General features: G+C 42.1%; 1 protein-coding gene across 1 annotated transcript; it reads right to left on the bottom strand.

Annotated features, from left to right (window-relative positions):
• On the bottom strand, positions 1–9,119 carry camkvl (CaM kinase-like vesicle-associated, like). The gene is made up of 11 exons (XM_041049979.1): positions 9,025–9,119; positions 7,481–7,612; positions 7,187–7,261; positions 6,176–6,314; positions 4,947–5,067; positions 4,256–4,331; positions 3,958–4,094; positions 3,578–3,656; positions 3,410–3,497; positions 3,067–3,075; positions 1–1,822 (listed from the first exon to the last, which is right to left on the bottom strand). Exons 1-11 carry the CDS (start codon positions 9,117–9,119, stop codon positions 362–364), a joined length of 2,412 nt encoding a protein of 803 aa, XP_040905913.1. The 3' UTR covers positions 1–361.
• Positions 9,120–13,027: the final 3,908 nt, after the last annotated feature.

The raw sequence follows: 13,027 nt of genomic DNA, 5'->3' as shown, positions 1-13,027 counted from the left end.
TTTAGTTGTGTATACTTGTAATTTTGTCATTGGATTCCAGTATGAGGTGGTTGTATGGTGAGCATTCATGCACGCAACCCGGTTTTGAGAAACAAACAAACTTTTGCGATCTTGGTGTTTGTAGCTGTCATAAAGAAAGATACAGTACTCCCCTAGACATCAGTTGTTTGAATGCCATAGGGAGATTTCTCTTGTCCAGTCATCTCAGTATGAATACTCAGTCAAACCAAATAATACAGTGGTTACTTTTCTTCTGAGGAGCAAGTAGATACTTCTGGGTGAGACACAGTCATTAAACCCTCAAGTTTAAACTATAAATCCAGTGCTCCAGGTGCTAGGTATTGTGTTATGCACACCAGCTTCATAGCTCCCTACCCACCCCAGCTCTGGGTGACTGGCTAGAACGAGCAGCACCCCTCTGTCCACTCCTGTCTTCCTGCTCTCCTGCAGCTTGAGGTGAAGCTTGTGTGGGTGGAGAGGGTGGGGGATAGGAGGGAGGAGGGATAGTAAGACGAGGGAGAGATGGGAGTGTGGGCCTGGGAGAGGTGGGAAGAGGTGGAGGAGTGGCCGAGGTCGCAGTCGAGGAGTGTTGTGAGGAGCGGGCGCGGGAGGTGGCAGGCGAGGCGTGCGTACTCCGGGCACGTGGTTGTTCAGAGGGGCAGTCACTGATTTGTTCTAGCAGCGAGGGCATGTCTCCCTCAATCTTCTCCAGTACTGCAGCCATTTGCTTTTCTATCTGCTCTATCACACTGTCCATTTGCCAGTCGCTTGTAGAGCTGCTCCCGCCTCCATGCTGTAGCCCAGTCCCGTACAACCCTACCCCTCCTCCACTCGTATACAGGGTGCTATATGGACTCCCGTAGCTCGCTGCCATCCCCATTCCTACAGTCCCAACTTCTGGGTTGTATGGTGTGGCATGACGGCCCAAACTAGCGGAGCTGCCTACTGTATAACAACCCTGTCCTGTTGCAGGACCTGCCCTTGCTATGCTGAACTCAGCACTGTATCTGTCTGTTCTCCTAGCATCCCTATCCCTCCTACCCACAGGGCTAGCATCCCCTCTTAACCCAACTCCTAGTCCTACATCCACCCCAGCTCCAGGTCCTATTGCTGGAGTGACTGATGCTACCACTGACTTCTCTGCCACTGCCTCAGGTACTTGTGTCTGACACCAGCTTCCGTCAGTATCATCCTTCTGCTGCTTCTGTGTGGCTGGTCTCTTCTCTGATGAGGCGGTTGCAGGAGAGGCTGTGGGTGGAAGGCCATGAAGCGTTGCAGCCATTTTACGTTTGCTGCTGGGATCAGGCGAGGTGCCTGAGCAACTGTCTGACCGCTTGGAAGGGTCAGGCGTCACCACAGGGGTTGGTTTGGATTCTGGAACCACTTTATTTTGACCCAAATTGGCAGCCATTTTCCTGGTTCCATCACCTGCTGCCTTCTTTGCACTGACCTTATCAGGCTCCTCTTGTGTGAGCTTGGGGGCTGCATTTGACTGGCATAAAGGTTCTTGAATATCTGATGGGGATGTTCCTACAGATGGGCCTATACTCATCTTTGTTTCCTCCTGTTTTTCTCCTACCTTACTCCTCCCCTCATCCTGATCCATACTTGGCAGCGTGTTTTCAACAGTAACCTCTAAAGACACACTACTTGACGTCACCCCTCCATCACTGGTCCCTTTGTCTCCCTCATCACTTGTACCCTGAGATACACCGCCTTCACCATCTCCTGCCTCTTCACTACCCTGAGCATCGGCCGAACTGTCAATTAATGCCTCTGAATTCTTCAGTCGCTGCATGAAGGTCGTGACACGGATAGCTTTCTGCAAAACAGAGGCAAAGAAAAAGAAGAAAAGAATGGGAGGGGAAAGAAGAATTAGGTTTACAGTATGTTGCTTTTTTCACAAACACCCATATTGACTTGTTTCTCTTAAAAAAAAAAGAAACCCATGATATTATAGTTGGTTATGGTAAAGCATAAAAACTAAACTTCAAAGACAAGCATTTGACAAAAAGCCTGTCAAGTCACCATGATTTAGCATCATCATACTAAGCGTTGAGATGTGAATCGTGTGAAGTGAACAGCGCAGTAAGATCAGTGCCAGTTGTTTACTTCCAGGAGGCTATGACACATTCTACCATGGTTTAAATCAATCTCAAGACTCACTCTCCCCAAGCAACTCCTTTACTGCTTGTTGACTGGAAAAGGTAAACAAACAGATAAGTGTAAATCTCTTTCTCCTTCATTCTTACACTCATCTGATGCCTTTTGATCCACAAACACTGAAGGGGTTGGGGAAAAGGTGTGAGCTTAGAAGTTGTTTCTAAACCAAGGAATTGATTCTCTGGAAGTGAAAAGCCATTTGGACACAGAAATGTCACTGAAAACAATATGGCTTGACTGAGCAGCCCCTGTATAGCCTCAAGTATGACTTGAATGTAACACTGAGGTACAGTATGGGACAATGAGCCAGGATTCACGTAAGAGGAATGACAGAGGGCCTTATAGTTCAAGTCACTGCAGTTCAACAGTCCACAGTGGCCTACATCCCTTGTATCCTTTCCACTTCTCCCTCTCCTTATCTACACTAATATTAAAAAAAAAAAAAACTACACAAGTAATGAGTAAAACCCCCTTCCCTGTTGCTGATCATTATCTTGTTTGTACCAATCTGGTTTCACAGAGTAGTGCAGATGAGGAGTAAGAAAGGAGCAGAGCGGGCCACTTTGAACATCTGAGCCTAGTCCAATGAAGAAAAGTGGGGCAGAGTGGATGGATCTCTTCTGGAACAGGTCGAGTGACAGTGGGCAGGAACAGAGCTTATGAGGAGAGCTTCACTGGTCCAAACATGATCAATACATCTCAAAGTGGACTGAAGTTTAACTTGAAGTGTTTCCTGTTTGGTTGATTTAATATTGATATGTTCTACCAACAAAACCTCTTTTTTTAATTCAAGAGGATGTTCAGCCATGAGGAAGATGTTTTGTTATTGAATCATGCCAGACTCAATGTGAGTTTCTGCCCATGCTCTGTCCTTCCACTCTCCCTCACAATGAACTACAATACCTTCAACTCCTGGGAACCACATGGGGAAAGAAAGAAGAGGGTTATAGCTGTTACTTATAATGTTAATTCAGCACTATCATCTCGAGTTCCTTCGCCTTTGTCTTCAGCATTCATGTCCCCATTTCACCCTTATGACCATCACCATGTATCATACAAATTTAAAACTTACATCTGCAGAGCTGTAAGCTGAACTGAAAGCAATATATAATTCTTACAAATAAACCAATTATCTTGATAATTATTGATACCAGTTTCTCATCCTTTACCTCTGCTGCTGATTCTTTTATTTTATTTTACCAACTTAATTTACTGCTACAGAAAAAGAGCAAACATGAATTCATACCCTCCACTTGGCCTTTGCAAAGTTCTTCTCAAACTGGGCACACACACCATCCTTTAGGTTCTTCTCTGATGCACCATTCCCCGCAATCCTGACACAGACGACAGACAGTATACAAGTGAGTGTGTAAAGGTTTATACTCTTGTGAATATAGTGTGTGCACACAATTACCATTCATGCCAAAGTGCATCTTGTGCTGTTATTCTCAGCATCTGGTCCACCTCCATAAGTCGACAGACAAGCTCCTTGGCTGAAAGAGATAAAGCAACAAAAAAGGAAAATGGTCAATTTAAATGGGTGTCATTTGTGATAAGAATTCAGAAAGAATATCAATAGGTAGACTTAAAAAAAAAACAGGGAAAGTGAGTGTTGACTGTCTGAAATCATGGCTGTTGATTGACGAAGATTCAGATATGTGATTGTAGTTTTGACCAGTTTTGATAAATATCTCACTGTTCTCAGATTGCTTTTATCTAAGGCCACTGACAGTCAAGCATTTAGTAGAAAATTCAGCCGAGTGTTTACCGCCATCGTGTGGTGGAGTCATGTACCTGCAGGTGAAATGTCATCCCAGTAGGGAGAGTCAAACTCAAAGTCCCCGGCCACAATGCGACAGAAGATGATGCGATTATGAAGATCTGTGTTCTCCTCCTCCGTCTCATCATAAAAAGGAGGGTTACCTGATAAGCTGCAAAAAAGTAAAAATATGAAACCATGCAGAAAACCGCTGGAAATGTCTTTTATAAATCAAACAAAGCATTTTTTTCAGCTGAAATTTTTATATGCTGCTCAGTTTGTATTGTCCTATTATGTCAGTCATAGTTTTGGTAATTACTGATGGAGACTCACAGTATGTACATAATGACACCCACAGCCCAGCAGTCCACAGGACGGCCATATCGATGACGAGCCACCACTTCAGGAGCTGAGAGAGAGCAAAGAGAAGAGCAGACATAGAGAGAGAGCGTCAAAGGAAGAGATGTTCATTTATAAACCATCACACCACATTCATAATTTTACCGTGCATAGACAAGAGCTCCCTCTTTCACTCTCTTTTTCTCATTGCTTTCCTGTCAGGGCCTCTGCTCCCGTTCCTTATTTATTTGTCTAATTACTCAGCTCAGCATTATGAATAACTGTCCTGGCCTTTCACTGGAGAGAACCAGGCCAAAGCACAGCTCTGCACTCCAGGTTGCCCTCACATAAACCTTAAAGAGACAAAGAGGAGGAGATGAGAGGAGCAGGAGATGAGAGGAGATGAAAGAGGAGGAGGGGCACTAGAGTCAGATACTTTCAATACTGTATGTGTTTTCCTTTTTCCTTTACTGTAAGAGTTAATTTCTGACAAATTATAATTTTCAAAAGCACAAGAAAGAACAGAATTTACAAAGGGTAAGTATGCCCCCAGGAATATATTCACAACAAAAGGTAAAGCTAATGGAAAGAATATAAGAGGATGACTGAAACAGAAACATAAAGTATACAAAACAACAACAACAAAAACAGAACCACAAATAGTCATAAATAGAGAGTAACCCACCCAGGTACTCCGGTGTTCCACAAGGCTCTGTGATGGGTCCATTCTCAAACCTGGACAGGTAGAAATCTCGCAGAACTACTTTGTTGTGGTTGTTTTCTGTGTAGTACATCAGGTTTTCCAGCTAAACAAAATGAGGGAAAGAAATTAATCCGATTAATTGTCATACAAACACACACAGACAGAAGCTCTACTGTTCAAAGTCATTAAGGGACAGGTCATTGAACATGTTCAGTGCTGCAAATATTAGATAGTGGGTGTTTTGAGAGATAATCAGATCAGCACCGACTGCACATCATTCACACTGGTTTGGGGCGTGTCAAAATAACTTGTTACCACTTACCAACAACATTTTTCTATTATTATATGTTAAAGGTGTAACAAGTTCAGAAATTCTTCTGTCTCTCATGCCAACAAACTTTTAAAAAGCAAAGGATGAGTCACATAATTATCAGTCTACCACATAATATTGGAGTGTGATGATGATTATGCTGTTTAAACCATCCATCAAACCAAACCCACATTTTTCATATTTAACTCTCTGTGTGTTCTATGTTTTACATAGCCGCAAGACAAAATTCCCCCTGTGGACGATAAAGACCAACAGGTTCATTACAGATTCAAAATGTAATGGATCACCATATTCCTCATTACAGAAGTAACACTGTAATGTGTGATGAAAGGAAGCATCTTTCCCTCTCTTTATGATTTCATTTCCACTTCTACACTCATCTGAATATGTCATTTTCTTACAGTTAAATAGTTTTAGACTGAATCTAGACTGCGTAGACTGAAAGAAAGGTCCGACTTCTACCAGCAGGGGGAGTCTGCAGCCCAAGAGATGCTGTAATTCCGTCCTAATGGGTTGATAATGAGGACTGAAGATATGAATCTATGTGTATATGTGTGTGTGTGTGTGTGCATCACTAGAGATTGCATTAAGCCATAAAGACGGTGTTTACTCCCTTGCTAAAAATGCTATCAAACGTTGAGTCATTAACTTAGATGGCAGTGCAATGCTTTTATGTTTCTCTGTAGAGACTCTGTTGACTAAATACTGAAAATTGCTTTGAGGGGTGTTGTGGTGAAGAGGGCCACTCACTCTATAAATCTTTTAGAGGTAATATAAGTTACCAGTCTTCTCATGTCTTTTTATTGTAATGGCACTCACCACTCTCACACACAGCCACACATACCATAATGGGAGAGGGAGAAATAGAGTGTGTGTGTACCTTCAGGTTCCTGTGAACTATGTTGAGGGAGTGTAAGTATGCCACAGCCTCGAGGACTTGTCTGATGACATTGGAAGCGTCTCTCTCTGTGTAATTCCCTTGGTCCAGGATCCAGTCAAATACGTCTCCTCCCGTGGCACTGCGCGCAGTCACACGCAAACACACCCAAAAACATCAGTACACACGTTACCAAATGTACTAATAAAAACGAACGCAAGTTGGTGTGACTGTTAACCACATGTTGCAACAAAATAATTCACTTTAAGCTCTCAGCAACACAGTTATCAAAAGCCCCGTGCTCTTGCTTGTTTGTCCATTAGTGGGGCATTCTGCTTCTGCTGGCCTAAAGCTATCGCTGCTGAGCAATTACAAATTAGAGTGCTGGTCATTACTCTGAAAGACTTGGTTAACTTTGGAGAGCGTATAAATGATGGGTGTGATCATCACGTATCGCCCTCAGCAGGACTACTACTTTCGCAAAACTGTGAGCTATGAACAGACACCAACACGTAAACAGAATAATGGACACACAGATGACGGCAGTTACTTTGAGTGCAGCCTGTCTCTCTTGTATTTCAGCAATAGAAGGGAATTTTTTTGTCCTCTCAGCTCCAATCAATGTTATTGCTTTCAAATACAGCTGCAAATGTTGAAAAATGCGATAGTCACAAGTGACGTGGATTTGGTGCGCTCTGGTATATTGATCCTAAGCTCTCTGTGGAGACTCTCTCACAGCAAACCAGTGCTTCAGGAGCAATGAGTAATGTTGAGTGTTACTGAGAGCAAATATCTCATCAAATCAAACACCTTCCTCTGTTGCTGAGGGGAGCAACAGAGCACACAGTAATAACTGGATAGACTCAACCCCTACCCTCCAGCTAATGGATTTGTGTGTGTTAAGGTACATGAAGGCAGATACACAATTAAGACACACACACGTCCTCAAGTACACATTGACAGGAATGTGTAGACAAGAAAGATAAATAGTGAAACAGTAAAAGAAACACTCACAGTTCCTGGATGATGAAGTATTCTTTCCGGGTCTCAAATGTGTCTATCAGCTGAAGGATGTTTGGGTGGTTGACCCTGGAACAACAAACTAGCAGTCACAGAATGTACCCTTACAACAGTGAAATTTCTCACATGTAGTGGAAGGGTGGTTATCATTTACTGGCTCTTGAATAGTCAACAAACAAGATTGCGTGGGCATAAATCAAATAAAAAAAACATTCTCTCAATCTCCCCCTCTCCGCCTTTCTCCATCGCTCAATCATTCATCCATCTGTCCACAGATCGACTGCGTACAATTTCAGGATCATGATTTCGTTCTTGGCAGCCTTGCGGACTTTCCTGCCGTCTTTCTTGAGGAATTTCTTGCAGACAAACACCTTGTCTGTCTGTCTGTCTTTAGCCAGGCACAGCTCGCAGAACTCCTTCCTACGCAAGAAGAATAAATAGACAGAAAGACGGACAGACAGAGGAAGGCAGAACAGGTAATGTTAGAAGAAAGAGGGAAGCTGTGGCTATGCTTTAGAATGAGAGTACATAAAAATGTCTTAAGCTGTTGTTGATCACATTTGAGAATGTGGCCTAGAAGAGACACAGCAAAATATTCAAATTAGGGAGACAAAGTACACTGGCTGTGTGGTGAAATACAGTGCAAGAATTTAACTGAGCGGAGAGTCGTTGGGTAGAATAAAAGGGTCATAAATAACAAATCTAAAATGAGTTTATCGCTCTATCAGCTAAGCATGGCTTGATTTTGAGCCTTTGGGGCATGCACTACTTCACCCAAATGGATTGTGAGGAGCCGTGTGATGCAAAATTAAAGAACAATGTCCACAAAGTTCACATTAAATCTTTCATGCTCAATAATCAGATAAAGATCAGAGGAAATACAATTGCACCCTTTCACTCCTTTTTCACATATGTATCATTCCATTAAAGTTTTAGTGATAGTAATAATCATGGTAAATTGTAAATGTGTTCGATTTCATGTTAAGGCATGTTCAGAATAGAAAAAAAAAACAGAAATCAATAAACACACATTTCATCTTTACTACAGCCTTACCACCTTTGCCTACCTTGTTTTCATAAAATTAATAAGAACACATATACAGCAAATATGTGCACTTAATTCGTGTTTGTGTGTTACGTAAAAGATGAGCGGAAATCACTGTGGCCAGATGCTGATGTTGCCATATGGCCTCTTACACTGATTGGTATGTGTGTGTGTGTGTGTGTGTGTGTGTGTGTGGATGTGTGTGTGTGTGTGTGTGTGTGTGTGTGTGTGTGTGTGTGTGTGTGTATTGCCTTCAGTGTGTCAGGGAGAGATCCTTGACACACTGATGGCACACATACACACACACTGAAGGCACACACACGCCACCTTTCTGAACACCTCTGTTCAAAAAAAAGAAAGTATCAGTATTTGGCCTGTAAAGCACCAAAGTGATTTTCACAGCTCTTTTAGAAAATATGTCCAAAATATTATTTTTAGGCATGACAAAGAATATTTAAACAGAACAAATTATAGACCACTAACAGTGTGTTTCATGAACTGCCATGATCAAAAATATACAGACAATTGGTTGGCTAAAATTTGAGAAATGTGTCTCTTAAATCTGTTACACACTACACTCATGTTATTACCTTCTGTCATTCTTTCAGTGAAACCATTTCATACGCCAAATCAAATCTGCATTGAAAAGGGATCCAGTACAATTTGAAATAATTAATGAAGAGAATAAAAACCATTTGGGAGTACTGGAATGTGCCCATGAATTCTACATGGGTAAGAGAAGAAAAAAGGCAACAGAAATACATGCACAAAGCCTTATGGTACTTACGCTCGGAGGACCTGTCCAATCTCATATTTGTCCGTGACATCAGATATGCTATTGTAAGTCCGCCCATCTCGCAGGGCAAGGCACCCAAATGGCATGACGTCATTCACCTAAAAGAAATAAAGAGAAAGACATTTCAATCATCGCACTACAAAGGGGGAAAGTATTCATTATTTTCATGACACCTTTAGGTAACAGACAGATGAAGGGATTGCAGGGATGCATGGACAGGCATGAGAAAGAGGAGAAGAGGCACTGATGAAACATTATGAAAGCCTCCAGTGGTTGAAGTCAAAGACACCAAGTTACTATTAGCCTTGAAAATATACAGTACATTGGAGAACCACAGTCACAGCCAAGTCAATTTCGGAACGAATCTGGATACTAAAGCTTCTGGCAGCCTGATTGCGTGCCAGCCTTGTCAACAGATACTAAGCTACCCAGTAAGCTTCTCTTTACTCTGCTAAAGTCTGCAGATTCCGCACAACGTCTGTCAAGTTCAAGTTAAACTTTATTTATAAAGGGCAGTGTCCCTGTGTCCCTAAAGCAGCTGGCTTCTTCAGAAATCACTTACAGCACTGGGCTTTAATGACAGGAAAATTAGTTTTTTGTTTGTAGTCTGCGTGTGTGTTAGTTTGGATTTGTCTTCTGATCTAGATCAGTAGTTCATGACCTTTTAAACTTGCTGTGAATGTCACTCAGAATGACTTTTAATTTCTCCTCTCACCTCATAGTAACTGTAGTATACATATACATTGTATTGTTAGCATTGCGTCCGCCTGAAAATCACGTCACAAGGAAAAAAAAACACCCGTTCCAATGCTCATGTGCAGTATTATGTACAGTAAATATATATAGACATATATATGTATTTCAACATCAGATCCTTCTTGTCCACCCTAAAATAGCTTGTGACCCCACAGAAGGTCCCAAACGCCCAGGTAGAAAATCAAGGATCTAGATAGTGAATCAGCAATCGATATACCATCTCACCACAGTCCTCAGGCAATCCTCACCCACATCCTTTAAACACTCCATCTACTGTAGGAGACAGATTCCCTGGAAGCTTGAGCCATCCATCCTCAAGGTGCTTCTCCTCCTCCTAAATACCCGACTTAACCAATTCCTGTGGGATAATTCATTTCTATTATTTCTCCTGACTTTCACTTGCTGGAGATTTCTACCTACAGTTTATCTTCTGTCCCTGTTGGGCTCGGAACAACATCAAGATAAGTTCATGGAACTGACCAAATCAGGAAATATGTAATAGGAGGGAATGGGACATTTGATAGGGAGCTGATTGATGTGAGTGATTCTAGAGGCAGCTAGTAATAGTGTGAGGAGGACTTCAGGGTTGTGTTGTGTTCCTAAGTGAAGGAGAGAGAGAAAGAAAGGAGCTCAGAAAAATAGAAAATGTGATGAGAGGACTAAGAACAGAAAGACAATAGAAATTCTCAGAGGTAATGACATTTTGATGGTGCTAATTTAGGCATTAGGAATGAATATCAGTGATGTAAAATCCTCTCTCTCTCTCTCTGTATGTGAGTGTATGTAACATCACTATTGTAGATGATAGGGCCAGAGGTGCTTCTGATCTATGGTGGAGGCGGGGCCGGAGAGTACTGTGTAATCCCAGTGCTGGCCCTAATCTCTAATCTGTACCCCTAATCCAACACACTGGGATACAATGTGTGTTTATGTGTGTGCATGTGAGAGAGTGTGTGTCTGAGAAAGTGCAAAGGCTGATGCGGATATGTGACATGTGCAGATATGAGTTTGAGCAGAAGGGTGCGGGTTTGGGTGTGTACATGTGTGTCCATATGTGCATCGTTGTGTGAGTGTAATGCTCCAGTGAGACTGAGGGGAGTTTAGTGCTGGATTGAAAAGGCCTTGCTTTGCCAGAAGATTATGTAAACACAACAATATTCCCATGACATGGTCCAGGACAGTGAAGGTGATGCTGGCTTGGATGTGAATGGAGCACATCCCTCCTTGTGGGAACAAAATGCCCCCCCTGCTGAAGTACACCAAGTGTCATGATAAGGGTCAGCAGATTCGCTTCGCCAACAACTTTTTGAAGTGCTAACTTTTGAGCACAGTTTTTGGTCTTTGCCTGCTCTAAAAAAATAAGGTCCCAGATCTCCACTGCTGATGTCTCAAAGGCCAACAAAATCCGCAGCTGATTTTCAAAACACCGGCAGTGACCTGGGAACAATGTTGGTGATTTGCTGAAGTTATTGGGCACTATTACAAAATCAATGACAATATCTTTAAGTCTTTTCCCAAACTTTCCCCCCTCATTCTTTGCAGTCAGTATGGGTTTAACTTTACATGAAAGGTAAAGTGATGCACTTCTCTTTTTTTTGTCAGATATTAAATCCCTAAAGACTTGAAAGGTGCCTGGCTTCTTAAAAAATATTGGTTTACTGCTTGTGTTTTAGGTAAGAAGAGAGGCACTTTCTTGGTACAAATCACTTTATGGTCTCTCTGTTTGTCCTTTCTTCTCTCTTTGTGCCGGTGATTGTTTCTAAGGGTAAAAACTCAGATGCCGTAAAACACCACACCGGCAGAATACTGAGTCGGTATGAACCTTGAAGTTGATGGAGGGTAGGAGGAGATATGGGAGGATATGAGAAGAAAGGAGATGAGAAGGGAGGGGTGGAAAAGATGGAAGATGAGGAAATAAGCGATGGGAACAGAAAGGCAAAGAGAAAGGTGACTAAGTGAAAAGGTGGATAGAGAAAATAGTGTACATGGGAACAGAACAAAGTGTAAAACAGAACTGCAGAGGCAGATTGAGAGTACCTCTCAACCTCACAGCTTCACAACTATGTGGATGTGAATGTTTGCACAGGTAAATGTGTGTGTGTGTGTGTGTGTGTGGGTGCATGTGTGTATGTTTTAACACGCTTTGTGTGATAATGTGTTCTGTGACTCATGTTTATGAGGGTATGAAGGGCTGTCCCCAAAGTCAGAAAACACTTGAAGGCACACTGACAGAGCAGAACTATCCAGAAAACAAATTCACAGCACGCATCCTCCTCAATATTTACCAGGCTGGTGCAGGTAGCTCAATGTCAGAGAAAAAATAACATGCAAACCAACATTTCAGCCATCCTTAGTCACACAGCGACACCACAACTGATCTCTCAGCAGGGGGTGCTGCTTGGAATCAATGAAACTGGGTGCTGTTTTCTCTGACCTTTCAGTAGAAGACTATTAAAGTTTTCAAACTGTTTTGACATGCATGCTATTCCTGTTTATTATCATTTTAAAGCTACAAGCCACAACTTTCCACAAGTATTATATTAAAGTAAGCAGTATGGATTTCAGATTCAAAACAGAGATCAGACAGAGGTCATGTTTATGTCACTCCAAGATCAAAAACCAAACTCTGCTACTGAATGTCAAAAATAGTCACTCGCTCTGTTTATACAGACCTTGATTCACTTGTCTTTAATGATTCAAATAAAAATCTGTGAGCATCTTTTTGAATGAGGACGTTTAAATGCTGTCATGCAATATAAAATGCAAAAAAGCATTACTGATGACTGTATGGTTTGTTGTACATTTTGCTTATGCCTCTGAAACACACATCCATTAGCACGCGCAGGCACGCACAGACTCAGGTGTGAAGGCACACCGAGCTATCCGAGACATCACACTTTATCTTCGGCACCTTAAATCAAATTGCTTGTGTGTGTCTCTCTGTCTGAGTATGTCTGTGTGCTTGTTCACAAGTGGTGTATTCAGGTTGCAGGTTGCAAGGCTCAAAAATGAATCGCATGGAATAGAATATCCTTTTATCAGCTCAGAGGGGGAGTGTTTCAGAGGTTCTCGGCATCAAGGTTATTCTAAGAAAATCTGCTATTTACTGGCACTCATCTCTTTAGCCATCCTATCCTATTAAGCCTGTGCTCTGTCCAACTCAGGAAAAAAGGAAAGAAAATCTTCCCTCGTCATCTGTGAAGGCTAATGGTGCATTTTGCAGCTCACCGTTAAATGC

The sequence above is a fragment of the Toxotes jaculatrix genome, chromosome 2, assembly GCF_017976425.1.
Source record: "Toxotes jaculatrix isolate fToxJac2 chromosome 2, fToxJac2.pri, whole genome shotgun sequence".
NCBI lineage: Eukaryota > Metazoa > Chordata > Actinopteri > Toxotidae > Toxotes > Toxotes jaculatrix.
Note: the sequence above shows the minus strand (reverse complement) of the source record. Positions and strands in the feature narration are given on the sequence as shown.